At 42.2% G+C, this 26360-nt stretch overlaps 1 protein-coding gene across 2 annotated transcripts in view; it reads left to right on the top strand.

The window, feature by feature from the left end:
- The window catches only part of LOC126335081 (protein O-mannosyl-transferase TMTC4-like), a 141251-nt gene that overhangs the window by 37074 nt on the left and 77817 nt on the right, over positions 1 to 26360 (top strand). For both annotated transcript variants that reach the window (XM_049997975.1, XM_049997974.1), the window contains one exon: positions 11637 to 11845. In XM_049997975.1, the coding sequence (XP_049853932.1) occupies positions 11637 to 11845 (209 nt within the window). The remainder of the gene's footprint in view (positions 1 to 11636; positions 11846 to 26360) is intronic.

The following is a 26360-nucleotide window of genomic DNA, read 5'->3' as shown; positions in this document are numbered from 1 at the left end:
AAGACTTCTCTCCATTGAGAATGACATGCTGCATTCTGTTATCTAGGAACTCTTCAATCGAATCACACAAGTGGTCTGATAGTCCATATGCTCTTACTTTGTTCATTAAACGACTGTGGGGAACTGTATCGAACACCTTGCGGAAGTCAAGAAACACGGCATCTATCTGTGAACCCGTGTCTATGGCCTTCCGAGTCTCGTAGACGAATAGCGCGAGCTGGGTTTCACACGACCGTCTTTTTTGAAACCCATGCTGATTCCTACAGAGTAGATTTCTAGTCTCCAGAAAAGTCATTATACTCTAACATAATACGTGTTCCAAAATTCTACAACTGATCAACGTTAGAGATATAGGTCTATAGTTCTGCACATCTGTTCGATGTCCCTTCTTGAAAACAGGAATGACCTGTGGCCTTTTCCAATCCTTTGCAATGCTACGCTCTTCTAGAGACCTACGGTACACCGTTGCAAGAAGGGGGGTAAGCTCCTTCGCATACTCCGTGTAAAATCGAACTGGTATCCCATCAGGTCCAGCGGCCTTTCCTCTTTTGAGCGATTTTAATTGTTTCTTTATGCCTCTGTCGTCTATTTCGATATCTACCATTTTGTCATCTGTGCGACAATCTAGAGAAGGAACTACAGTGCAGTCTTCCTCTGAGAAACAGCTTTGGAAAAAGACATTTAGTATTTTGGCCTTTAGTCTGTCATCCTCTGTTTCAGTACCATTTTGGTCACAGAGTGCCTGGACATTTTGTTTTGATCCACCTACCGCTTTGACATAAGACCAAAATTTCTTAGGATTTTCTGCCAAGTCACTACACAGAACTTTACTTTCGAATTCATTGAACGCCTGTTGCATAGCCCTCCTCACACTACATTTCGCTTCATGTAATTTTTGTTTGTCTGCAAGGCTTTGGCTATGTTTATGTTTGCTGTGAAGTTCCCTTTGCTTCCACAGCAGTTTCCTAACTTGGCTGTTGTACCACGGTGGCTCTTTTCCATCTCTTATGATCTTGCTTGGCACATACTCATCCAACGCATATTGTATGATGGTTTTGAACTTTGTCCACTGATCCTCAACACTATCTGTACTTGAGACAAAACTTTTGTGTTGAGCCGTCAGGTACTCTGTAATCTGCTTTTTGTCACTTTTGCTAAACAGAAAAATCTTCCTACCCTTTTTAATATTTCTATTTACGGCTGAAATCATCGATGCAGTAATAGCTTTATGATCGCTGATTCCCTGTTCGGCGTTAACTATTTCAAATAGTTCGCGTCTGTTTGTCACCAGAAGGTCTAATATGTTATTACCACGAGTTGGTTCTCTGTTTAACTGCTCAAGGTAGTTTTCAGATAGGTAAAGCACTTTAAAAAATTTCACTGGATTCTTTGTCCCTGCCACCTGTTATGAACGTTTGAGTCTCCCAGTCTATATCCGGCAAATTAAAATCTCCACCCAGAACTATAACAAGGTGGGGAAATCTACTCAAAATATTTTCCAAATTATCCTTTAGGTGCTCAGCCACAGCAGCTGCTGAGCCAGGGGGGCTATAAAGACATCCAATTACCATGTCCGAGCCTGCTTTAACCGTGACCTTTACCCAAATTATTTCAGATTTCGGATCTCCGTCAATTTCCTTCGATAGGATGGGATTCATCATAGCAACAGAGGAGGGTTTGGAGTGCTAGAGATGGTGGGAGCAGCAAACAAGAAGCAGAGGAGGAAACAGAGAGAAAAGCAAGGAAAAAAATCAGAAAAATTCATATGGAAATTGTGAGGACAGGCAAAGGTTAACAAGAAGTAATGAGTGGGTAAGGAATTTTCTGCCAGAATGTTAGATGAAGTTATCTGCCTGTCATGTTTCCTTGGATGGTATCATCTGTCAAGCCAACTTCAAACTGCAAAAACAGGCCAGACTTCACCTCATAGCACTTTCCCATTTTCTCTTAAACTAACTCAACAGTGGTGTTTGCCTTCCTCACTCATGACCTTCCTATAAAGAACCACACCGTCAACCACCATTCCTCTCCTACAAACCAAGTTTGGCCAATCTTTTTAAAATCCCCCAACCTTCACCACTGCCTACCAGAACAATGATAACTCATGATCACAAAAACTGACCACAACATTACAGTCTTCTCAACCTATCATCTAAGGCCTCTCTTCTCCTGAATTATCCCTATTATACAAGGGTCTCACTATCAGACCTAAATCTGTATTTAATTATGCAGCTGAAATTGAACACTGGCTTGAACAGTTCAGATTGTGGTCCCAACTTTATCCACAGTCACTGCCTCAAAATCATCCCTTAACAAGCCTTGCAAGAATTCCTAACCTCCAGCATTACTTCACAACCCTTCTTCAGGTCCCTAAAATGTGACTCTAAAGTGTGCTCTGCAAAACTCCAGGCTCTTCATTTCCTATCATTATCCTCCTGGTGGCCAAGACATGTATCACTGTGGTAATTGACCAATGGGAGTATGTTAGTGAGGGCTTACACTAGCTGTCTGCCACCTCTACATACAGTATCTGCCATCAAGATCCCATCCCTGTGGTACAAACTAACCTTCAGTCCTTTCAAAAAACCTCAGACCCCTCACAGGGACTAACACCTCAATCCACAGAACTTCTTACCCCATGCAAACCATGCATTCCCACCTTTCACTTTCTTCCTAAGTTCCACTACCCAGCCACTCTGGTTGTCCCACAATTTCTGGCTTCAAAGCGCCCATCAAAAGTACATCTGCATTAGTTGGTCAATGCCTGCAACCTATAGTACAAAGACTTCCCTCCTACATTAAAGACACAATCATTTTCTGGATCACCTGAAATCTGAGCCTGCCCCAATCCCACCACACACTTTGGCCACTGAAGACACCTCCCTCTACACGAACACCCCCAAGTGCCTGGTCTGTCTGCTGCTGAGCATTTACTCACCCACCTGATTCCAAATGTATGACACCCATCCTGCTTGCCTTAAATGACTTGATACTTATCAAAAACTACTTTACCTTTGATGGGCAGACATATAAACAGATGAGGGACAACATGGCAATGGGAACCAGGATGGCTCCTTTATAAGTCAACCTTTTGATGTGTCACTTGAGGGCGGACTCATAGTCAGGCAGACCTGTTAAAATTCTTGGCATCTCTGCATACAGCTTTCCACCTAAATTTCACATAGTCGTATTCTGAATCTCATGCCACTTTCCTTGGTGTTGACCTCGCCCTCACCAAGGGTCAGCTACTCACTTCAGTTCACATTAAACCTACTAGCAAACAACAGTACTTACATACTGGCACTTGCCATCCTGAAGCCTTGGCATTCGAGGCAAGCGTATTTGTTCAGATGCAGACTCCTTACAGAAACACACCACTATTCTCACCCTAGTCTTCACTGGACATAATAACCCCACCAGCCTAGTTCAAAAGCAGATTTCCTGGGCCATCATATCCATTCCTGGTACCGCTGATCCCTCCAAAAAACAACTTAGGCGTATGCCTCTTGTCACTTAGTGTTATCCTGGTCTTGAATGTGTTAACCAGCTACTTTGACAAGGTTAAGACTTCCTTAAATCATGTCTTGAAATGAGGTCCATTCTGTCTGACATTTTGCTCACCGCAGCTTGAATAACTTTTCATCACCCTCCCAATCTCTGCAACATCCTTGCCAGACCTATTCTATGGCTTCTATCCATACATCCATTCCTGCTGCAAGGCTTACTCTATACACCCACCTACCATCACCTATATCCGCCCTGTACTGGCAAAACATACACTGTCAAAGGGAGAGTTGCTTGTGAAATGACACATGTTGTGTATCAGCTGTTAAGTAAACACTGTTTAGCTTTTACATTTGCATGAATACCACCAAGTTATCAGTTAAGATGAATGGGCATAGGCAGAGGGAATATACTGCCATAACACAGTATCCTGTTGCAGAGCGTGCTTTACAGTATGACAGTCGTGACATCAGTGTGTGTTTCACCACACGTGGCATTTGGATTATTCCCCCAGCCACCAGTTCCTCAGAATTTTGAAGACGAGAACTGGCATTACAACATTTCGTTGGTTCTTGCCACCCACCTGGCCTTAATTTACTTTAATTTCTTCAGTCCCAGCATTTCTTCTTAGTTTTCTATATCCTTCATTTTCTGACATGTCCATTTTTCCTCGTCCCCCACCTCTACCACATAAAATGCACTTAGCTTCCTGTTCTTATTAACATGTGCATGATGATGTGTCAGTAATCTGTCTCTTACCCTACCCCTCTTTCATCTTTAAACTCTTAGGGTTTTACATGTCTCCTCAATAGTCAGTCTTTTCTTCTCATCCTGTCTGGTAAGTTTCCCCTGGCTCAGGGTTTTGAGTGCCTTTTCCAAACTCTCCACATTTCCTAAACCTCATCACTCCTTTTCCTTCACTCCTCTTTCTTCCCCTTCAACCTTTTTTGCCAGATGAAGGAGCCACTGGCTCCGAAAGCTTGCAGACTTTGAAATTTGTATGTGTATCTTCCCCTGTCACCACTTGCTGAGCAGATGTTTTGTCCATACAATCACATTACATTTTAAAAAACTGATTTTTTCCATTGCTATAAAGAATAATTTGTGTAACTTCTCTACAACATTCAACAATGACCATTAAAGAATGATGTTAAAGGCCACTGAGCACCAAATATTCAGAGATGAGTGTAGTGGAATCAGTCTAATTAATTGTGAGAACTCTGAAAAAGTCGGAAATTAACAATTTAAACATATCTTTTGACCAGACCACACCTAGAACATTAATTACCTTAAAATTAGATCTCATTAAAACTGATATATGTCAGATGAACAAGTTTCATCTACAGGCACACATAATCACAATACCTCATTGCACTGATTAGTAGCTATGTATAGGTAAAAAAAGTTGTCTTTGTTTACTTCCTTGGCAGTCCGCTTGTCAGCTGCAATCTCTTTCATGACCAAACTAAACTAACAGAGCCATGGTGCTTATAGTTGAGCAGATGTCTAATATTGAATTAAAAGTGACATACTTGAAATGAGAATTGTTGACTAAGGTACAATATACACCAGCAACAAGAGATGTGGATAGTAGTAAGTAGTTCTTGTAGAACAGAACATACAAAATGAAACAGAAACAAAGAAATGATATGTTGTGTGATGTTATTTTAATACCTGTGCAGTATGACTGATCCGAAATTAACAGATTTTCAAATGTTTTTCTAGGAAGATGATGACAACCTCCATTAAAGAGTGGAAGAAACATTATGAAAGACACAACATAAAAGAATAAGATGTGGTAAAAATGGAGATTAAGAAGAATTTTGAAAAATGAAGGGATCCATGTTAGGCATAGAAGAAGATAGGCACAAAATGGTGCTATGTAATGAAGAAAATATGCAGTGAGAGAATGCAGGAATACTGGAGGATGACAAGGGAATGATAGAAGTGGAATCATTGAAATTTTCTGTGAGTGGAGGTGTTGTGTTCTGCTGTGAACAAATGAAACAGTCAGTTAAATGAATAGTCAAATACCCAATACTTCATTGAAGCAAACAAATACTCTTACTACTGTGTCTATGTGAATATGTCTGGAATTAGTTATGCAGTTAAATGACTTGCTGTTCAAGTACACAATAGGCAGCCGTAAACAATGAGCTGAGTCAAAGTACAGGTCTACAGATAATGAATTCTGAATATTTGCTGCAGCTATGATGGATATGTGACCATTGATGACACTCAACACATTTAAGATGGAACTAGATTTGACTCAGCAATGATACAACACCACTGTCCTCTGGAGCCAGAAGCAGTACATTAGGGTGTGACTGCACTTGAGATACACAACTTGAAGACAGAGCAGAATAGAACTGGTTAGTCTTGTTCTATATGGCAGTATTTGAGGAGTGTGCCTTGGCAGTGGTGCCTTGTAACTATGAGAGGTGCTGCTTACTGCTTCTTCCTGATTGGCACCTGTATATGCTGTTTCGGTGTGCAGCATCTGTGCTGTGATTGACTGTTGCTTTACCATGGTTGACTATTGATGACATTGCAAGAAGGTCCAAATGAGAAGAGAGTAATGGCAATGGATATTCACTTTCGACCAAGAGCCACACATTCATCAGTGTTAGCATGTCAGTCATAATGACAACTTGCTGTGTTTTAAATGGCTGTCATGACAGTCTGACTTCAGTGAGAACTTTGCACGTGCTGGGAAACAGTAACCAACCACTAGCAACAATAAGGTTACAGCTATTGTGTAGTATTGTAGGAACAGTGAAAGGGTATTGCGTAGTTGTCATAGAAATTTGATTTCAAATTTCATGCCATTCTTTATTAGATATTTGTGCCAGAATTTGTAAGGAAGTAGAAGTACTGAGAGAATGTTGTAGGTATGTCATTGTTGAAATAGTTATTCTCAAGAAAAGGACAAACTGTGGTTGCATATTATTGGATGTATACTGTGTGCCTTTGAAAGAGTTCTTACTAGTAAAGGGCTGGAGAAAGTAGTGACAAGAAAATGTATAAGAAAGCTTGGCTGTGGATGCTGTCCTAAACCTGTGGAGTATATAGCAGTGGCGTGAGTCAAAGACACATAAAGGCTGTGAGTAGCTTGTATGGGGGTTTGGGAGGTGACAACACTGTGTCATGACATAAGAAATTTATATCCACACCAGAGAAATACACTGCTTTGTTGTTAGATGCTTAAATAGTTCATTGGCGATGTTAAAGAGTATATTTATGAGCCAAGTCCTTGTCTGAATAGATAATTTACTACAACTGCTGAGTTCCAAAAGAAGGAAGTGTTTAACCTACAGAGGGTGACAGCTCTCATAGCACTCTAGGTTTAAATCAGCTGAACTTTATAAACAAAGTGATGTGTTGTAAGACAGCTTAGATCTAGATAGTGTAAATAACAAAATAATTTGAATAAATTTAGTGCCTTATTGTTCTTGGACTTTGCTGAAACTCTCAAAGTGGGAATGAGAAGTTTAGCATAAGAGGGAGCTGTGAATACCTGTCACTCAGAGTCGAAACAGTTATTATTGAATATGAATTTAAGATTTGTGGGAAGGATATCACAGGTTGTGGAAGTGTTCAATGGTAGGCCAGCTGTGCATGTGGAAAATGACCCTGTGGAGAGAAATCGAAACACAGATGACAGCCAAGCTGTAGTGTAGGAATGATATGACTACAGGTTTTGATCAGAATATGGTTAGGTGATTAGTGCCTGTAATATATACATGGTGATGATTTTATTGCCTGTTTAGTATCATGACTTTAACTGTTTTTCCAATGGAGCACCAGTTATCTAAAACAGTTGAGGGTGGAAGATGTTCAGATAACTGATTTTTTTAAAGATAACCAGTCATTTATGAAAACGTTTTGTACCTTTGGTCATAGGAATATGAAAGAAAGAAACACAAAATTAAACACAAAAATGTACATTTATATCTTGTATCATGTGTCTTGCAAATAATGCAGACTGTTAACTACACATCCCTGTTTGAAAAGTTCCAAATGGTCACTAAAATAGGTCTACAGTTTAGTAAAAGGTGTACTCTCTCTCTCTCTCTCTCTCTCTCTCTCTCTCTCTCTCTCTCTCTCTCTCTCTCTCTCTCTATTTCACGTTGCAAGTTTGCACAACTGCTTCTACACAAACCACATACTTAACCAAACAATAAATGTGCTGCACGATGTTATGCTAAATAAGGCACTTAATGTTCTACCAACATTGCAAATAAAATTTTATGCAAAAATTATTTTAATCTATTACGAAAGTAACATTTTTCTTCACACTCGCACATGAGCCTCCTTCAGAAAAGCAATGCAAACACAGACATAACAGTAATGTATAATCACAAATATCTGTAATAGCTAATAGGAAAACATGAAAAATTAGCTCGCAAAGCCATCTCGTGACAAGGTGTATTGATGCATTGGAACAACTGTAGGTACACATGCTTTACGTGCATAATTTTACCTTCTTTCTCATATTATCACCAACCCTTTCCTTCGTAAGGAACTGCCAGCAATTTGAGATAGTACTTTTAGTTCAGAATTCTTCTTACTTAAGACCACTGTGCTTAAGATCGGAAGTTGCAGTTTGACATTAACAAGACACATTGTCTCAACTACCTGATAAGGTCTTTGGTAACACAAAATGAACTTTTTAATTTTTTTATTTCAGCATCAAGGGTTAGATAACATTACCCATTGCCTGATTTGGTACTTGGACAATTTTTCTTTTTTGTTGTGAGTCCCCCTCTTATTCTAGAGCCATTGCACTGATCTTTGTAATCTGGCACCAGACATTTTAAAACTTTTCAGCAAAGTTTCAAACAAACAATATATTTTCTCCTGGGGTAGGTTTGCATAATTCAAAAGGGGAGGGCATTTTTTGCCCAGAACAACCTCATAAAGTGGTAAGACCATATCCTCATGGACTTTCAAGTTACATTCTGCTACTACATTTGGTATTAGTGTGTCCCAATCATTATGACTACTATTTACATGATAACATAACATTTCTCTATTGTTCAGTGTAGCCTTACAGTCCTGTTGTTTGTTTATGAGTATAGTGACATCTTTATGCATAATAGTTGACACAGTTACTTCAGTAACTCAAACATGAAGTTAGTGGCATGGTCAATTAACACAGTCTCTGGTGCTACAAATTGTGTAAACATTGACTGACCATAGCTCGTGCCACCATTTCTGTCTGTTGATTTGGCATGGTGATCACAGTCAATAAATGTGAGAAATAATCACTTATAGTTAATCCATATCAGTTCCCTGGTGGTGTTTGTGCAAAGGGACCAAGAATGTCCCTTCCAGTCATTTAGAATGGTCTATCCACCTCAGGTAACCTTTGTAATGGGATTCACTGACGACTCAGCTTGTCTCTTTGAGCACAGTGAATGCAGTTCTATATGAAACCCTCTACATCTTGCTTCTTGTTGGCCACCAGTTATTTCCAGAAATAGGACATTCCATGGCACATCATCCACAATGTGCTGCCAAAATGGAATTCTGAGCCTGCCTCAGAACTTTTTATGTAAACTTACTGGTGCATCTATGTGGCAGCCAGACCTTGGTTGCATGTACAGCACTCTATCGTGAGAGCTGAGTTGGGCTTGCCTCGCATACTGTTGACAAGTTGGGTCAGTGGCCTGAGTCTGCAACATCATTCTGTGCTTACCACAATACATTCTACTGCAGAGATTTTGCTACTAATTTCATCCATTTCCATGAGATTTCCTTGGATGATGTACAACCTCAAAATCAAATTAATTTAGCCATAAAGCCCAGTGTGCCAAACAACTGGTTCTATCTTTTAGTCCCAGATGCCATTTCAGTGCTGCATGATCCCTAATGACCCTAAAATGTCACCCACACAAATAACAATGGAAATAGTTGATGCTAAAAGTTAGTGCAAATTTTTTGTCGCCCATACAGATATCTGAAACGTGGTGGTTCAAATTTATGGTACCAAATAAACACTTGTTTGTCATGGATACCTGTAATCCTGTACCCAACAAAAACTTACACAATGTTCCCTTTACATAGCCAGTTAGACAGATGCCTGTCATTGGTTTTATCACATGGGTATCCAAGTGGTCAGACTTACTGGGAGCATTGTGCACTGATGTAAAAACTAATTGTTGCCCCCTCCACCTAGTCACTGAGTAAATTTCAGCTGAAGCTGCCGCAGTTTCTACCGCATATTCCAAGGTTTTTGGGAAATCTGTGCAACTTTTCATGACATTTCAACCAATAGTCCCCACAAAAATGCATCAAGTGTCCATTGTTCTGCTTCCTACAGAATGGGCTTGTTGACACTATCACCTTCCATCATTTCATGTATATGAATATTGATTTTCCTGAAATGGTCTACAAAACTTTCTACTGATTCCCCTTGTTTTTTAATTACACCATTAAGTTTTTCCTGATAATTCCTAGAAGCATCATTTTTCCTGTAATGATCCACTAACTCTTCCTGAAAGTCTGTGAAGGACTGAGCATCCCGCAACTTCTCATTGTATATTACTTATTTTCTAGTGTCCCACTAATTTTAAATTTGAAACTGCTCAGTACACAAGTTCCATAACTCATGTGCAAACTATCAAAACAGATAAAAAGATCTTCCCTTCTTTTACCAGAAAATGGGCCTACTAACTAGGCAGTACTAGCATCAAAGATGTGTGGGGACATGTTAGAAGTTGACCATTACTTGCTTTCACCCTTTAAACGATCTGTTTCTCTATGCAAAGCTTTATTATCTGTTTGAACTTTAGCTACCTTATCCACCAAATGCCGAATCATCTCCAGGGTTATCAGTCTCCTACTGACAGATATTTTGCTTACTATTATTGCCACACAAGTACAATATACCCAAACAGAAAGGAAAGCAAAGGAAAAATCACAACCAGACAGGTCCAAAAATTTGATCAGCAGTTACTTGAATTCTGTAACTGATAACTACTCCTGCCACATTGTGACAAGTGACAATGGCTATGTAGGACAGCGGGGGTGGTGGAGCAACAACTGCCCAGGGGTAGATGGGCTTGTCCAGTAAAACTGTCCTGCGTGTCAAACACAGACCTTGGAGACCATGTAGTAGCAGTGCCAAAGTGACTGTACCTCACTGTGAGTCTCGGACCACGTGGTGGTGGTGTTGGCAGTGGGGTGGCTGGCTGTGAGCAACCCATGCAGCCAGTTAGCAGACAACAGTTCACGTCTCATTGATGGCAATGGCATCTGCGATGTAAGTTTGGCACGGGCAGAACAGATTGGAATTCATACTACTACCAAGCAGTTCAGTGATGATGGGCTGGTCCTTGATGTTTAAGTGCTGCTGTAAAATGATGACCAGTACAGAAGAAGGTGTGTTTCTGGATCATGTCAAAAGTCTCAAACAGGGCCAGTGTTACAGATGCAGATGTCATCATTCGGAAGGAGGCTGACGTGAAAGTGGCCTGACAGCAGAGGGTTGCTGTGTCGACAGGTCTCTGTGGCTGCTGAAGGTGACCATGGTGCAATTATGGCTGTGGACGGTGGCAGAGTTTTGTACCATTACACTGTGAAGTACACTTGCAAATTTTGTAGTGACGTCTCTGTCCCTTTTAAGACCCAGCATTATTGCATTTCTGAACCATCTTCCTGAGATAAGCTTGATCCACTGGCAGCCTTCTTCAACTGGTCTATTATCTGTAGTTTATTGAAAATATTAGGAACAATATGTTTTGTGAATGTCTCAACAGCATGATCAGTCACATGGAAGGTTTAGGCATCAACACAGAACATCAAAAATGACATTTAGCAGGGAGGTGGTTACTGCTACACTGGCAAGCCCAGTGCCACTGAAACTTTTGCAGGGCATGTGTGCAAATTTGAATTTACTGAGTGCAAATTTGAATTTACTGATTGGAGTGTTTTCATTTAGCTAATGTTTCAGGTAATTGGTATTTGGATAATTGATGCTCTACTGGACCTCCTTCTGATTGATGTAGCTATTTGTTGTTGATTCACGTTTGAGCTTTATTTATTCATTTTTAGTTTTTTTAAATATTTACTCTAAGGAAACAACTCAAGATTTATATCTAACAAAAACTCTTTTTTTGTTCATTTAGTTTCTTACTTACAACTACATCTATGCTCTCAATGCCTGGTTACTATTGTGCCCTGAATGGCTGTGCTTTGATTGGTCCATGGGTTGCATACCCCTTTTCTCCATGAAGAATCCGTTTGACTATCGTATTGTGACCATTGTTATCTTCTGGACCTTATTGGCAGTGCTGCTACGGAAGTGTTTCTCAAGCAGAAACTCAAGAAATGTGAGGTATGTTCTCCTGATAATCTTGAGACATTTACTATTGTATGAGTGATGTATATGACTTCTTCAGCGATCTAGATAATATTCAAATAACAGAATCATCATGAAATAATATATCAACAATTTTCCAACTTATCAGTTCAGTCAGATTTTCTTGACAAATACAGAGCTTGTTGATATTTTTTTGCTAGACAGTGTTGTTATTCACCACAATCCAAGAAAATTTCGTCAGTGAAACTAACTGAGAAAGGCAGCATTGGTCATACGTACTATTAGTAGATTCTGGTTTAATATTGACTGAATTACAATGATTCCATTGTCAAGAACACAACATATCACTTTTATAAATTAAATGTGTGGTGCCTGTTACTTCTTTATTAAGCAGGAAACTCAACTGCATTGTAAGAGCTGATAGAACTGATTTATTTCCAGAATGAAAAAATTTCATTCTGTAAACTGATATTCACTGCCAAACACAAAAAATGAAAGAAAAGTTCCTGGCTTCCAAAATAATTATTTTTCATGCTAAAGTACAAATATGCACACATGCAGAAGCATGCAAGCACAACCTCTCCCCCCCCCCCCCCCCACACACACTTATTTCCCTACCATTTGCGCGCGCGCGCACACACACACACACACACACACACACACACACACACACACACACACTTATATCCTTGCATGGCACCAGCTGGACACACACAATACCATTGCTGCTGCATGGTAGGTGGACTATGTTGGGATGCAGGTTGTATTGGATGGGGTTGGTAGGAGGAGAGAGGCAAGAGGCAGGAAGTTATGGGGCTTTTGTGGCTAGTGACTCTTGGGCAGCTGGTTTGCTGGCTGGGAATTTGGGACGGAAGGTTGGCAGTTGCACAGGCTAGGCATGTGATATATAGATATTGGAGGTGATGGTGAGAGGTGCACACTGAAGATGACAATGGGGATGTGAACCTGGGAGGGGGAGATAGGTTTGAGGAAGAGGAAACTGTTGTGTGGCAGGTGTGGGGACTGGAGATTATTGGTGTGCTACAAGGATAATTCCCATTTCCATAATTCAGAGAGACTGGAAGTGGAGGTAAGGACACAAAGGGCCCAGCCTATGAAGGAGCTATTGAAATAGAGCATGTTATGCTCAGTTGCATGCTATGCCACTGGGTGGTCAAGTTTGGCAACAGTTCGGTGTTGGCCATTCATCCTGGTGGATAGTTCGTTGTTAGTCATACCGACACAAAAAGCTGTGCAGTGTTTGCAGCAGAGTTGGTATACGGCATGACTGCTTTCATAGGTGGCTCAACCATCTGATGGGGTGGGATAAGCCTCTAACAGGACTGGATTAATAAGTGGTGGTTGGTTGGGCAGGTCTTGCACCTGGATATTCCACAGTGAAATGGTCCCAGTGACAAGGGGTTGAGAGTGAGAGTGGCACAGGGATGGACTAGAATTTTGTGTAGGTGGGAGGGCGACGGAACACCACTTTAGGTGGGGTGGGTAGGATCTTGGGTAGGGTCAAACCCTGATAAAAGTTATGGTTCAGTTGTTCTGTTCGAGGATGGTACTGGGTGATGAGGGAGGCACTGCTTTGTAGATGATTCTTGGGGTTGGAGGGAGGATTTGGAATGTGCAAGGATATGGCATGGGGTAACTGTTTGTGGGATAGGGTTGGGAGGGGGCAGGGAGGGTGCTTGTTTGTGAAGGCCTTTGTGAGACCTCCAGCATTCAAGTGGCATGTTCCAGCCTCCAACAATCAGCAGGGCATATTCATACCTCCAATACCCTTCTACATCTACTTCAGATAACAGTTCGACATAAAAGTCTGTGCCTGGAGTTTCAGTGCAGAAATTTTAGTCCACCTACCTCAAAAGGCTTCGTGATGTACACCCCCTTCACTCTGTGTTGATAGGTACTGTGTCAGCTGGTGAAAGACTCACTAAATATGTACCAGCAAAAGACCTATAACTCAAGCTTGGAGGCAGCATGTGTAAGTTTTGTAAAAAAATATTGGGCTTTTGGGTTTTTAATAACTGGCATAAAAGCTTTCAAATTTCAGTTAATTAAGGTTTATTGCCTCTGAAAGAAGTTGTAAATGGCTACCAAATCTGTACTTAGTAATGAAACAATTATCATGCAAGTTGGTTACTATTTTACTACAAGAGTTCACATGTGAAAGGAACCAGAAATCTATCAGTCCAACCCGAATAATTTATATGGTCTATACAGCCACTGACCCACAGCTGTTTATGAGTTACTGTATCAGGTCATTCAGTTGTCTTCTTAAGAAGATGTGCTCACCCAAAACTTCCAAGAATGTTCATGAAACACACTATGTGAAGTTGTTTTGGGGAAAGTTCACAAGCAAATAACTTCCAGGCTAAGTTACTCAAGATTTCCAGACTTCCACTAAACTGTTTAGAACTGTAGTTGCTTCATAATTACGGTAGCAGAAGCAAAAGAATAAATGATACTTTCCATCTTAGCTGAAAACTGTGGGGCACATGACCTGCACAGTAAGATGGTTCCAGAGCTAACAGAACTGCAGCATACAAAGCTTTATCCTAAGTGCAGGAAATGTTTAATTCCTATTGGCTGACAATTTGGGTGCTCAGTATTAGCTCCTTGCAGCTGAGAACAAAGAAAATTGCTCTTCCTTCTGGATCCAGAATAGACATACTCTAAGCTCACATACTTCACTGCAAGGAATAAATACTCGGTATACTGTGCTACATTACACACCTCCTGTGAACTGACAATTACTTTCAAGTATGTTTGAGGTTCACATAAGAGCATGATTATTATAAAGTACCTTTTTACCTTAAGAAAGTCAAATTTTTAACTGAATCTAACCATCAAAAAATTCAGTGGTGAATTACATATTAATGAAAACATGAAATTCTTCTACAGTATTATCAAATTTCTACACCTTGGACTCGATAGTAATACATAAAAATTATTTTACAAACTTTTGTGAGAAATATATTTCTAACAAAATAATAATATTGAGATTCTTTTCAACAAAATAAATGTCCACGTCACAAATAAATTACATTTGAAATTTTTAAATTTCCTCCAGCATAAATTTCCTTTTAACTTTTCCCATTACAAACGTCTTTTTGAAACATACCCAATTACATAATTAAAAACAGTTTACATAAAGAAAATTTAGTCGATGTCCTTTCTTTATCACAACAAATAAATTTCTATAACAATGTAAGCTGTTCAATAAAATTGCTATGGTGAGTATCTATTGAGAAATATTAGAACACTTCCAACATGAAGAGGCACTATGGTTGGCATCTCTCTTTTTACATTAAACATACTCTTTACAGTTATTAGCTATTCCCAAAGTCACTATGGTGGATTGGTACTTATCATATGGAGGACACAGCAAAAATACTGCTACGCTTTGCCAAGAGGCCTTCTTTTAAAGTTGACAAAACACCCACACACACACACACACACACACACAGTCCGGCCTTCACACACACACAGGATTACTAGCTTTCGCAACCGATGGTTGCTTCTTCAGGAAGGAGAGGGAAAGACGAAAGGATGTGGGTTTTAAGGGAGAGGGTAAGGAGTCATTCCAATCCCGGGAGCGGAAAGACTTCCCTTAGGGGAAAAAAAGGACAGGTGTACACTCGCACACACACACATATCCATCTGCACATACACCATCTCCGGAGTTCGGATAGGTTGGTGTTGGTGGGAAGTATCCAGATAACTCGGACGGTGTAACACTGTGCCAAGATGTGCTGGCCGTGCATCAAGGCATGTTTAGCTCCCTGCCGCCGTTGGATAAGCAGCTGCAGCAGCAATTCGTATAACCCTAGCTTACTTATTTGTTACATAGTTTAATTAATTTCTTTGCGTGTTTTTGGGTACTTGCATTGTTTAATTCATATATTTCGGGCGTATTATAGTATTTGACAGTTGTAGCATCGCGCTTTAGTGTTTACTTCGTAGATTCTTATTTAAATTGCGTGTGAGTTTCGTATAGGAGGTGCAGTTTCGAATTTTAGTTACTGTAATCGTAAATTCAGCAGATTGTAGCGCAGTCGTTAGGCATTTGTACAGGTTAGTTGATACATTCTTTGCGTGTTCCGCTTGCGTTATCTAGGCACCGACTCGTGTTTCAGTAACTGTTGTTAAACATCGATTAGAATGGACAGGGACTGCGATTGCTGTGTTCGGATGAGGGCTGACTTGGCATCCCTTCGCTCACAGCTGCAATCGGCGCTGACTTCGGTCGCGCAGCTTGAGGCTGTTGCCAATGGGCACCACTGTGGGGAGCCGGACTCGGGTATCACGGGGATGTCAACCTCATCCCGTCTGTCCCCAGATCGGTCTGCCGCTGTGGTTGCCCCGGTTGCTGCCCGCAGTGGAGCTGAGCCCTCGCCTGTGGTTGATTGGGAGGTCGTTCCAAGGCGTGGCAGGCAGCGAAAGGCGTCCCCGGAAGCTGACCAGAAAGCCTCCCCGGTGCGTCTGACAAACCGGTTTCAGGCACTGTCTCTGGCTGAGCCAGATGCAGCTGCCTGCCCTGTTTCAGAGGATCATTCTCAGCCTTCAAGGTCCGGGCAATCGCAGAGGTTGGGCTTACTGGTAGTTGGGAGCTCCAATGTTAGGCGCGTAATGGGGCCCCTTAGGGATATGGCGGCTAAGGAGGGGAAGAAATCCAGTGTGCACTCCGTGTGCATTCCGGGAGGAGTCATTCCTGATGTGGAAAGGGTCCTTCCGGATGCCATGAAGAGCACAGGGTGCAGCCAGCTGCAGGTGGTGGCACATGTCGGCACTAATGACGTGTGTCGCTTTGGATCTGAGGAAATTCTCTCTGGATTCCAGCGGCTATCTGATTTGGTGAAGGCTGCCGGTCTTGCTTATGAGATGAAGGCAGAGCTCACCATCTGCAGCATCGTTGACAGAACCGACTGCGGACCTTTGGTGCAGAGCCGGGTGGAGGGTCTGAATCAGAGGCTCAGACGGTTTTGCGACCGTATTGGCTGCAGATTCCTTGACTTGCGCCATAGGGTGGTGGGGTTTCGGGTTCCGCTGAATAGGTCAGGAGTTCACTACACTCAGCTGGCGGCTACACGGGTAGCGGAGGCTGTGTGGCGTGGACTGGGCGGTTTTTTAGGTTAGAAGGCCTCGGGAAAGTGCGGGATGGGCTGCAATGTCAAAGGGTGCTTGGCAATTACAGGACGTGCTTGGATCAAGGAACAGTCGGAATTATAGTTGTAAACTGTTGTAGTTGCGCTGGAAAAGTCCCTGAGCTTCAAGCGCTAATAGAAAGCACAGAAGCGGATATCGTTATAGGTACAGAAAGCTGGCTAAAGCCTGAAATAAGTTCTGCAGAAATTTTTACGAAGTCTCAGACGGTGTTCAGGAAAGATAGATTAGGCAGAATTGGTGGTGGAGTGTTGGTGTCTGTCAGTAGTGGTTTATCTTGTAGTGAAGTCGAAGTAGATACTCTGTGCGAATTGGTGTGGGTGGAGGTTATACTTAACAGCCGAATTAAGTTAATAATTGGCTCCTTCTACCGACCCCCAGACTCCGATGATACAGTTGCGGAACAGTTCAGAGAAAGTTTGAGTCTCGTAACAAATAAATACCCCGCTCATACGGTTATAGTTGGTGGGGACTTCAACCTACCCTCGGTATGTTGGCAAAAATACTTGTTCAAAACCGGTGGTAGGCACAAAACGTCTTCCGAGATTGTCCTAAATGCATTCTCCGAAAATTATTTAGAGCAGTTAGTCCACGAACCCACGCGAATTGTAAATGGTTGCGAAAACACACTTGACCTCTTGGCCACAAACAATCCCGAGCTGATAGAGAGCATCATGACTGATACAGGGATTAGTGATCACAAGGTCATTGTAGCTAGGCTCAATACCATATCTTCCAAATCCATCAGAAACAAACGCAAAATAATTTTATTTAAAAAAGCGGATAAAGTACCACTAGAAGCCTTCCTAAAAGACAATTTCCATTCCTTCCGAACTGACTATGCGAATGTAGACGAGATGTGGCTCAAATTCAAAGATATAGTAGCAACAGCAATTGAGATATTCATACCTCATAAATTGGTAAGAGATGGAACGGATCCCCCGTGGTACACAAAAAAGGTCCGAACGCTGTTGCAGAGGCAACGGAAAAAGCATGCGAAGTTCAGAAGAACGCGAAATCCTGAAGATGGGCTAAAATTTACAGACGCGCGAAATTTGGCACGTACTTCGATGCGAGATGCCTTTAATAGGTTCCACAACGAAACATTGTCTCGAAATTTGGTAGAAAATCCGAAGAAATTCTGGTCGTATGTAAAGTACACAAGCGGCAAGACGCAGTCAATACCTTCACTGCGCAGTGCCGATGGTACTGTTATCGACGACTGCGCCGCTAAAGCGGAGTTATTGAACGCAGTTTTCCGAAATTCCTTCACCAGGGAAGACGAATGGAATATTCCAGAATTTGAAACACGAACATCTGCTAGCATGAGTTTCTTAGAAGTAGATACCTTAGGGGTTGCGAAGCAACTCAAATCGCTTGATACGGGCAAGTCTTCAGGTCCAGATTGTATACCGATTAGGTTCCTTTCAGATTACGCTGATACTATAGCTCCCTACTTAGCACTCATATACAACCGCTCGCTCACCGATAGATCTGTACCTACAGATTGGAAAATTGCGCAGGTCGCACCAGTGTTCAAGAAGGGTAGTAGGAGTAATCCATTTAACTACAGACCTATATCATTGACGTCGGTTTGCAGTAGGGTTTTGGAGCATATACTGTATTCAAACATTATGAATCACCTCGAAGGGAACGATCTATTGACACGTAATCAGCATGGCTTCAGAAAACATCGCTCTTGTGCAACGCAGCTAGCTCTTTATTCGCACGAAGTAATGGCCGCTATTGACAGGGGATCTCAAGTTGATTCCGTATTTCTAGATTTCCGGAAAGCTTTTGACACCGTTCCTCACAAGCGACTTCTAATCAAGCTGCGGAGCTATGGGGTATCGTCTCAGTTGTGCGACTGGATTCGTGATTTCCTGTCAGGAAGGTCGCAGTTCGTAGTAATAGACGGCAAATCATCGAGTAAAACTGAAGTGATATCAGGTGTTCCCCAGGGAAGCGTCCTGGGACCTCTACTGTTCCTGATCTATATAAATGACCTGGGTGACAATCTGAGCAGTTCTCTTAGGTTGTTCGCAGATGATGCTGTAATTTACCGTCTAGTAAGGTCATCCGAAGACCAGTATCAGCTGCAAAGCGATTTAGAAAAGATTGCTGTATGGTGTGTCAGGTGGCAGTTGACGCTAAATAACGAAAAGTGTGAGATGATCCACATGAGTTCCAAAAGAAATCCGTTGGAATTCGATTACTCGATAAATAGTACAATTCTCAAGGCTGTCAATTCAACTAAGTACCTGGGTGTTAAAATTACAAACAACTTCAGTTGGAAGGACCACATAGATAATATTGTCGGGAAGGCGAGCCAAAGGTTGCGTTTCATTGGCAGGACACTTAGAAGATGCAACAAGTCCACTAAAGAGACAGCTTACACTACACTCGTTCGTCCTCTGTTAGAATATTGCTGCGCGGTCTGGGATCCTTACCAGGTGGGATTGACGGAGGACATCGAGAGGGTGCAAAGAAGGGCAGCTCGTTTTGTATTATCGCGTTATAGGGGAGAGAGTGTGGCAGATATGATACACGAGTTGGGATGGAAGTCATTACAGCATAGACGTTTTTCGTCGCGGCGAGACCTTTTTACGAAATTTCAGTCACCAACTTTCTCTTCCGAATGCGAAAATATTTTGTTGAGCCCAACCTACATAGGTAGGAATGATCATCAAAATAAAATAAGAGAAATCAGAGCTCGAACAGAAAGGTTTAGGTGTTCGTTTTTCCCGCTCGCTGTTCGGGAGTGGAATAGTAGAGAGATAGTATGATTGTGGTTCGATGAACCCTCTGCCAAGCACTTAAATGTGAATTGCAGAGTAGTCATGTAGATGTAGATGTAGCCACAGGGTGATCCTCATTACCAACAAACACTGTCTGCCTGTGTCCATTCATGCGAATGGACAGTTTGTTGCTGGTCATTCCCACATAGAAAGCATCACAGTACAGGCAGGTCAGTTGGTAAATCACGTGGGTGCTTTCACACGTGGCTCTCCCTTTGATCGTGTAAACCTTCCGGGTTACAGGACTGGAGTAGGTGGTGGTGGGAGGGTGCATAGGACAGGTTTTACACCGGGGGCGGTTGCAAGGGTAGGAGCCAGAGGGTAGGGAAGGTGGTTTGGGGATTTCATAGGGATGAACCAAGAGGTTATGAAGGTTAGGTGGACGGCGGAAAGACACTCTTGGTGGAGTGGGGAGGATTTCATGAAGGATGGATCTCATTTCGGGGCAGGATTTTAGGAAGTCGTATCCCTGCTGGAGAGCCACATTCAAGGTCTGATCCAGTCCCGGGAAGTATTCTGTCACAAGTGGGGCACTTTTGGGGTTCTTCTGTGAGAGGTTCTGGGTTTGAGGGGATGAGGAAGTGGCTCTGGTTATCTGCTTCTGTACCAGGTTGGGAGGGTAGTTGCGGGATGCGAAAGCTGTTTTCAGGTTGTTGGTGTAATGGTCGAGGGATTCAGGACTGGAGCAGATTTGTTTGCCACGAAGGCCTAGGCTGTAGGGAAGGGACCGTTTGATATGGAATGGGTGGCAGCTGTCATAATGGAGGTACTGTTGCTTGTTGGTGGGTTTGATGTGGACGGATGTGTGCAGCTGGCCATTGGACAGATGGAGGTCAACGTCTAGGAAAGTGGCATGGGATTTGGAGTAGGACCAGGTGAATCTGATGGAACCAAAGGAGTTGAGGTTGGAGAGGAAATTCTGGAGTTGTTCTTCACTGTGAGTCCAGATCATGAAGATGTCATCAATAAATCTGTACCAAACTTTGGGTTGGCAGGCTTGGGTAACCAAGAAGGCTTCCTCTAAGCGACCCATAAATAGGTTGGCATATGAGGGGGCCATCCTGGTACCCATGGCTGTTCCCTTTAATTGTTGGTATGTGTGGCCTTCAAAAGTGAAGACGTTGTGGGTCAGGATGAAGCTGGCTAAGGTGACGAGGAAAGAGGTTTTAGGTAGGGTGGCAGGTGATCGGCGTGAAAGGAAGTGCTCCATTGCAGCGAGGCCCTGGACGTGCGGGATATTCGTGTATAGGGAAGTGGCATCAATGATTACAAGGATGGTCTCCGGAGGTAACAGACTGGGTACGGATTCCAGGCATTTGAGAAAGTGGTTGGTGTCTTTGATGAAGGATGGGAGACTGCATGTAATGGATTGAAGGTGTTGATCTACGTAGGCAGAGATACGTTCTGTGGGGGCTTGGTAACCAGCTACAATGGGGCGGCCAGGATGTTTGGGTTTGTGAATTTTAGGAAGTAGGTAGAAGGTAGGATTGCGAGGTGTCGGTGGGCTGAGGAGTTTGATGGAGTCAGGTGAAAGGTTTTGTAGGGGGCCTAAGGTTCTGAGGATTCCTTGAAGCTCCGCCTGGACATCAGGAATGGGATTACCTTGGCAAACTTTGTATGTAGAGTTGTCTGAAAGCTGACGCAGTCCCTCAGCCACATACCCCCGACGATCAAGTACCACAGTCGTGGAACCCTTGTCAGCCGGAAGAATGATGATGGATCGGTCAGCTTTCAGATCACGGATAGCCTGGGCTTCGGCTGTGGTGATGTTGGGAGTAGGATTAAGGTTTTTCAAGAAAGATTGCGAGGCAAGGCTGGAAGTGAGAAATTCCTGGAAGGTTTGGAGAGGGTGATTTTGAGGAAGAGGAGGTGGGTCCCGCTGTGATGGAGGACGGAACTGTTGCAGGCAGGGTTCAATTTGGATAGTGTCTTGGGGAGTTGGATCATTAGGAGTGGGATCAGGATTGTTTTTCTTCGTGGCAAAGTGATATTGCCAGCAGAGACTACGAGTGTAGGACAGTAAATCTTTGACAAGGGCAGTTTGATTGAACCTGGGAGTGGGGCTGAAGGTGAGGCCTTTGGATAGGACAGAGGTTTCGGATTGGGAGAGGGGTTTGGAGGAAAGGTTAACTACTGAATTGGGGTGTTGTGGTTCCAGATTGTGTTGACTAGAATTTTGAGGTGTTGGGGGGAGTGGAGCTGGAAGTGGGAGATTGAGTAGATGGGAGAGACTGGGTCTGTGTGCAATGAGAGGAGGTTGAGGTTTGTTGGAAAGGTTGTGGAGGGTGAGTGAGTTGCCTTTCCGGAGGTGGGAAACCAGGAGATTGGATAGTTTTTTGAGGTGGAGGGTGGCATGTTGTTCTAATTTGCGGTTGGCCTGTAGGAGGATGCTATGTACAGCCGGTGTGGATGTGGGAGAGGAAAGATTGAGGACTGTGATTTGGGATAGGAGTTGACGGGTGTGTTCATTGGCCGAGTCGATGTATAGGTGAAGGATTAGGCGGGTGAGGGCTATGGATTGTGCTGTTTGGAACTGGTATAAGGACTGATGGAAAGAAGGATTGCAGCCAGAGGTGGGAACTTTAAGTGTGAGGCCTTTGGGAGTAATGCCAAATGTCAGACAAGCCTGAGTAAATAAAATATGGGAGCGTAATCTGGCTAGGGTGAAGGCATGTTTGCGGAGGGAATGTAAATAAAATTTAATGGGGTCGTTGTAGGGATGTTGTGAGGTTGACATGGTATTAGTAGGTGGAAAGGGTTATATGAGGTTTGTTTTTAATATATATATATATATATATATATATATATATATATATATATATATATATATATATATATATATATATATATATAACAGAAAGAAACTTCCACATGGGAAAAATATATTAAAAACAAAGATTCCAAGACTTACCAAGCGGGAAAGCGCCGGCAGACAGGCACATGAACAAAACACACAAACACACACACAGAATTACGAGCTTTCGCAACTGGCAGTTGCTTCGTCAGGAAGGAAGGAAGGAGAGGGAAAAATGAAAGGATGTGGGTTTTAAGGGAGAGGGTAAGGAGTCATTCCAATCCCGGGAGCGGAAAGACTTCCCTTAGGGGAAAAAAAAGGACAGGTGTACACTCGCGCACACACACACACACACACACACACACATATCCATCCGCACATACACAGACACAAGCAGACATATTTAAAGGCAAAACCCACATCCTTTCATTTTTCCCTCTCCTTCCTTCCTTCCTGACGAAGCAACTGCCAGTTGCGAAAGCTCGTAATTCTGTGTGTGTGTTTGTGTGTTTTGTTCATGTGCCTGTCTGCCGGCGCTTTCCCGCTTGGTAAGTCTTGGAATCTTTGTTTTTATATATATATATATATATATATATATATATATATATATATATATATATATAATAGAAATAAACTTCCACATGGAAAAAATATATTAAATACAAAGATTCCAAGACTTACCAAGCGGGAAAGTGCCGGCAGACAGGCACAATGAACAAAACAGACAAACACACACACAGATGGTTGCTTCTTCAGGAAGGAGAGGGAAAGACGAAAGGATGTGGGTTTTAAGGGAGAGGGTAAGGAGGCATTCCAATCCCGGGAGCGGAAAGACTTCCCTTAGGGGAAAGCGCCGGTAGATAGGCACAATAAATAAAACACACACGCAGAATTTCTAGCTTTCACAGCCCACGGTTGCTTCTTCAGGAAAGAGGGAAGGAGAGGGAAAGACGAAGGGATGTGGGTTTTAAGGGAGAGGGTAACGAGTCATTCCAATCCTGGGAGCGGAAAGACTTACCTTGGTAACCTCTTGGTTCATCCCTATGAAATCCCCAAACCACCTTCCCTACCCTCTGGCTCCTACCCTTGTAACCACCCCCGGTGTAGGGGTAATGCAGGAGTAGGTTTTATAATGAATAGGAAAATAGGAATGCGGGTGAGCTACTACAAACAGCATAGTGAATGCATTATTGTGGCCAAGATAGACACAAAGCCCACACCTACCACAGTAGTACATGTTTATATGCCAACTAGCTCCGCAGATGATGAAGAGATTGATGAAATGTATGATGAGATAAAAGAAATTATTCAGATAGTGAAGGGAAATGAAAAGTTAATAGTCATGGGTGACTGGAGGAAAAGGAAGAGAAGGAAATGTAGTAGGCGAATATGGAATGGGAGTAAGGAATGAAAGAGGAAGCCACCTGGTAGAATTTTGCACAGAGCGTAACTTAGTCATAGCTAACACTTGGTTGAAGAATTGTAAAAGAAGGTTGTATACATGAAAGAATCCTGGAGATACTGGAAGGTCACAGATAGATTATATAATGGTAAAACAGAGATTCAGGAACCAGGTTTTAAACTGTAAGACATTTCCAGGGGCAGATGTGACTCTGACCACAATCTATTGGTAATGAACTGTAGATTAAAACTGAAGAAACTGCAAAAAGGTGGGAATTTGAGAAGATGGGACCTGGATAAACTGAAAGAACCAGAGGGTGTAGAGAGCTTCAGGGAGACCATTAGGGAACGATTGAGAAGAATGGGGGGAAGAAATACAGTAGAAGAAGAATGGGTAGCTTTGAGAGATGAAATAGTGAAGGTAGCAAAGGATCAAGTAGGTAAAAAGACGAGGGCTAATAGAAATCCTTGGGTAACAGAAGAGATACTGAATTTAATTGATGAAAGGAGAAAATATAAAAATGCAGGAAATGAAGCAGGCAAAAAGGAATACAAATGTCTCAAAAATGAGATCAACAGGAAGTGCAAAATGGCTAAATAGGGATGGCTAGAGGACAAATGTAAGGATGTAGAGACACATATCACTAGGGGTAAGATAGATACTGCCTACAGGAAAATTAAAGAGACCTTTGCAGAAGAGAGAACCACTTGCATGAATATCAAGAGCTCAGATGGAAACCCAATTCTAAGCAAAGACGGGAAAGCAGAAAGGTGGAAGGAATATATAGAGAATCTATACAAGGGAGATGTTCTTGAGGACAATATTATAGAAATGGAAGAGACTGTAGATGAAGATTAAATAGGAGATTTGATACTGCTCGAAGAGTTTGACAGAGCACCGAAAGATCTAAGTCGAAACAAAGCCCTCGGAGTAGACAACATTCCATTAGAACTACTGACAGCCTTGGGAGAGCCAGGCCTAACAAAACTCTACCATCTAGTGAGCAAGATGTATGAGACAGGAGAAATACCAACAGACTTCAAGAAGAATATAATAATTCCAATCACAAAGAAAGCAGGTGTTGACAGATGTAAAAATTACCGAACTATCAGTTTAATAAGCCACAGGTGCAAAATACTAACTCGAGTTCTTTACAGACGAATGGAAAAACTAGTAGAAGCCGACCTCGGGGAAGATCAGTTTGGATTCCGTAGAAATGTTGGAACACGTGAGGCAATACTGACCCTACGACTTATCTTAGAAAATAGATTAAGGAAAGGCAAACCCACATTTCTAGCATTTGTAGACTTAGAGAAAGCTTTTGACAATGCTGACTGGAATATTCTCCTTCAAATTCTGAAGGTGGTAGGGGTAAAATACAGGGAGCGAAAGGCTATTTAAAATTTGTACAGAAACCAGATGGCAGTTATAAGAGTCGAGGGGCATGAAAGGGAAGCAGTGGTTGGGAAGGGAGTGAGACAGGGTTGTAGCCATCCCCAGTGTTATTCAATCTGTATATTGAGCAAGCAGTAAAGACAGCAAAAGAAAAACTCGGAGTAGGTATTAAAATCCAGGGAGAAGAAATAAAAACTTTGAGGTTCGCTGATGACATTGTAATTCTGTCACAGATAGCAAAGGACCTGGAAGAGCAGTTGAACAGAATGGACAGTGTCTTGAAAGTAGGGTATAAGATTAACATCAACAAAAGCAAAACGAGGATAATGGAATGTAGTCGAATTAAATCGGGTGATGCTGAGGGAATTAGATTAGGAAATGAGACACTTAAAGTAGTAAAGGAGTTTTGCTATTTGGGGAGCAAAATAACTGATGACAGTCGAAGTAGAGAGGATGTAAAATGTAGACTGGCAATGGCAAGGAAACTGTTTCTGAAGAAGAGAAATTTGTTAACATCTAGTATAGATTTAAGTGTCAGGAAGTCGTTTCTGAATGTATTTGTATGGAGCGTAGCCTTGTACAGAAGTGAAATGTGGACGATAAATAGTTTAGACAAGAATAGAATAGAAGCTTTTGAAATGTTGTGCTACAGGAGAATGCTGAAGATTAGATGGATAGATCACATAACTATTGAGGAGGTATTGAGTAGAATTGGAGAGAGGAGAAATTTGCGACACAACTTGACTAGAAGAAGGGATCAGTTGGTAGCGTATATTCTGAGGCATCAAGGGATCACCAATTTAGTATTGGAGGGCAGCGTGGAGGGTAAAAATCATAGAGGGAGACCAAGAGATGAATACACTAAACAGATTCAGAAGGATGTAGGTTGAGGTAGGTACTGGGAGATGAAGAAGCTTGCACAGGATAGAGTTGCATGGAGAGATTCATCAAACCCGTCTCTGGATT

This window comes from Schistocerca gregaria, chromosome 2 (assembly GCF_023897955.1).
Source record: "Schistocerca gregaria isolate iqSchGreg1 chromosome 2, iqSchGreg1.2, whole genome shotgun sequence".
NCBI classification, from domain to species: Eukaryota; Metazoa; Arthropoda; class Insecta; order Orthoptera; family Acrididae; genus Schistocerca; species Schistocerca gregaria.
The sequence above is the reverse complement of the archived record's forward strand: the minus strand, read 5'-3'. Positions and strand labels throughout refer to the sequence as shown.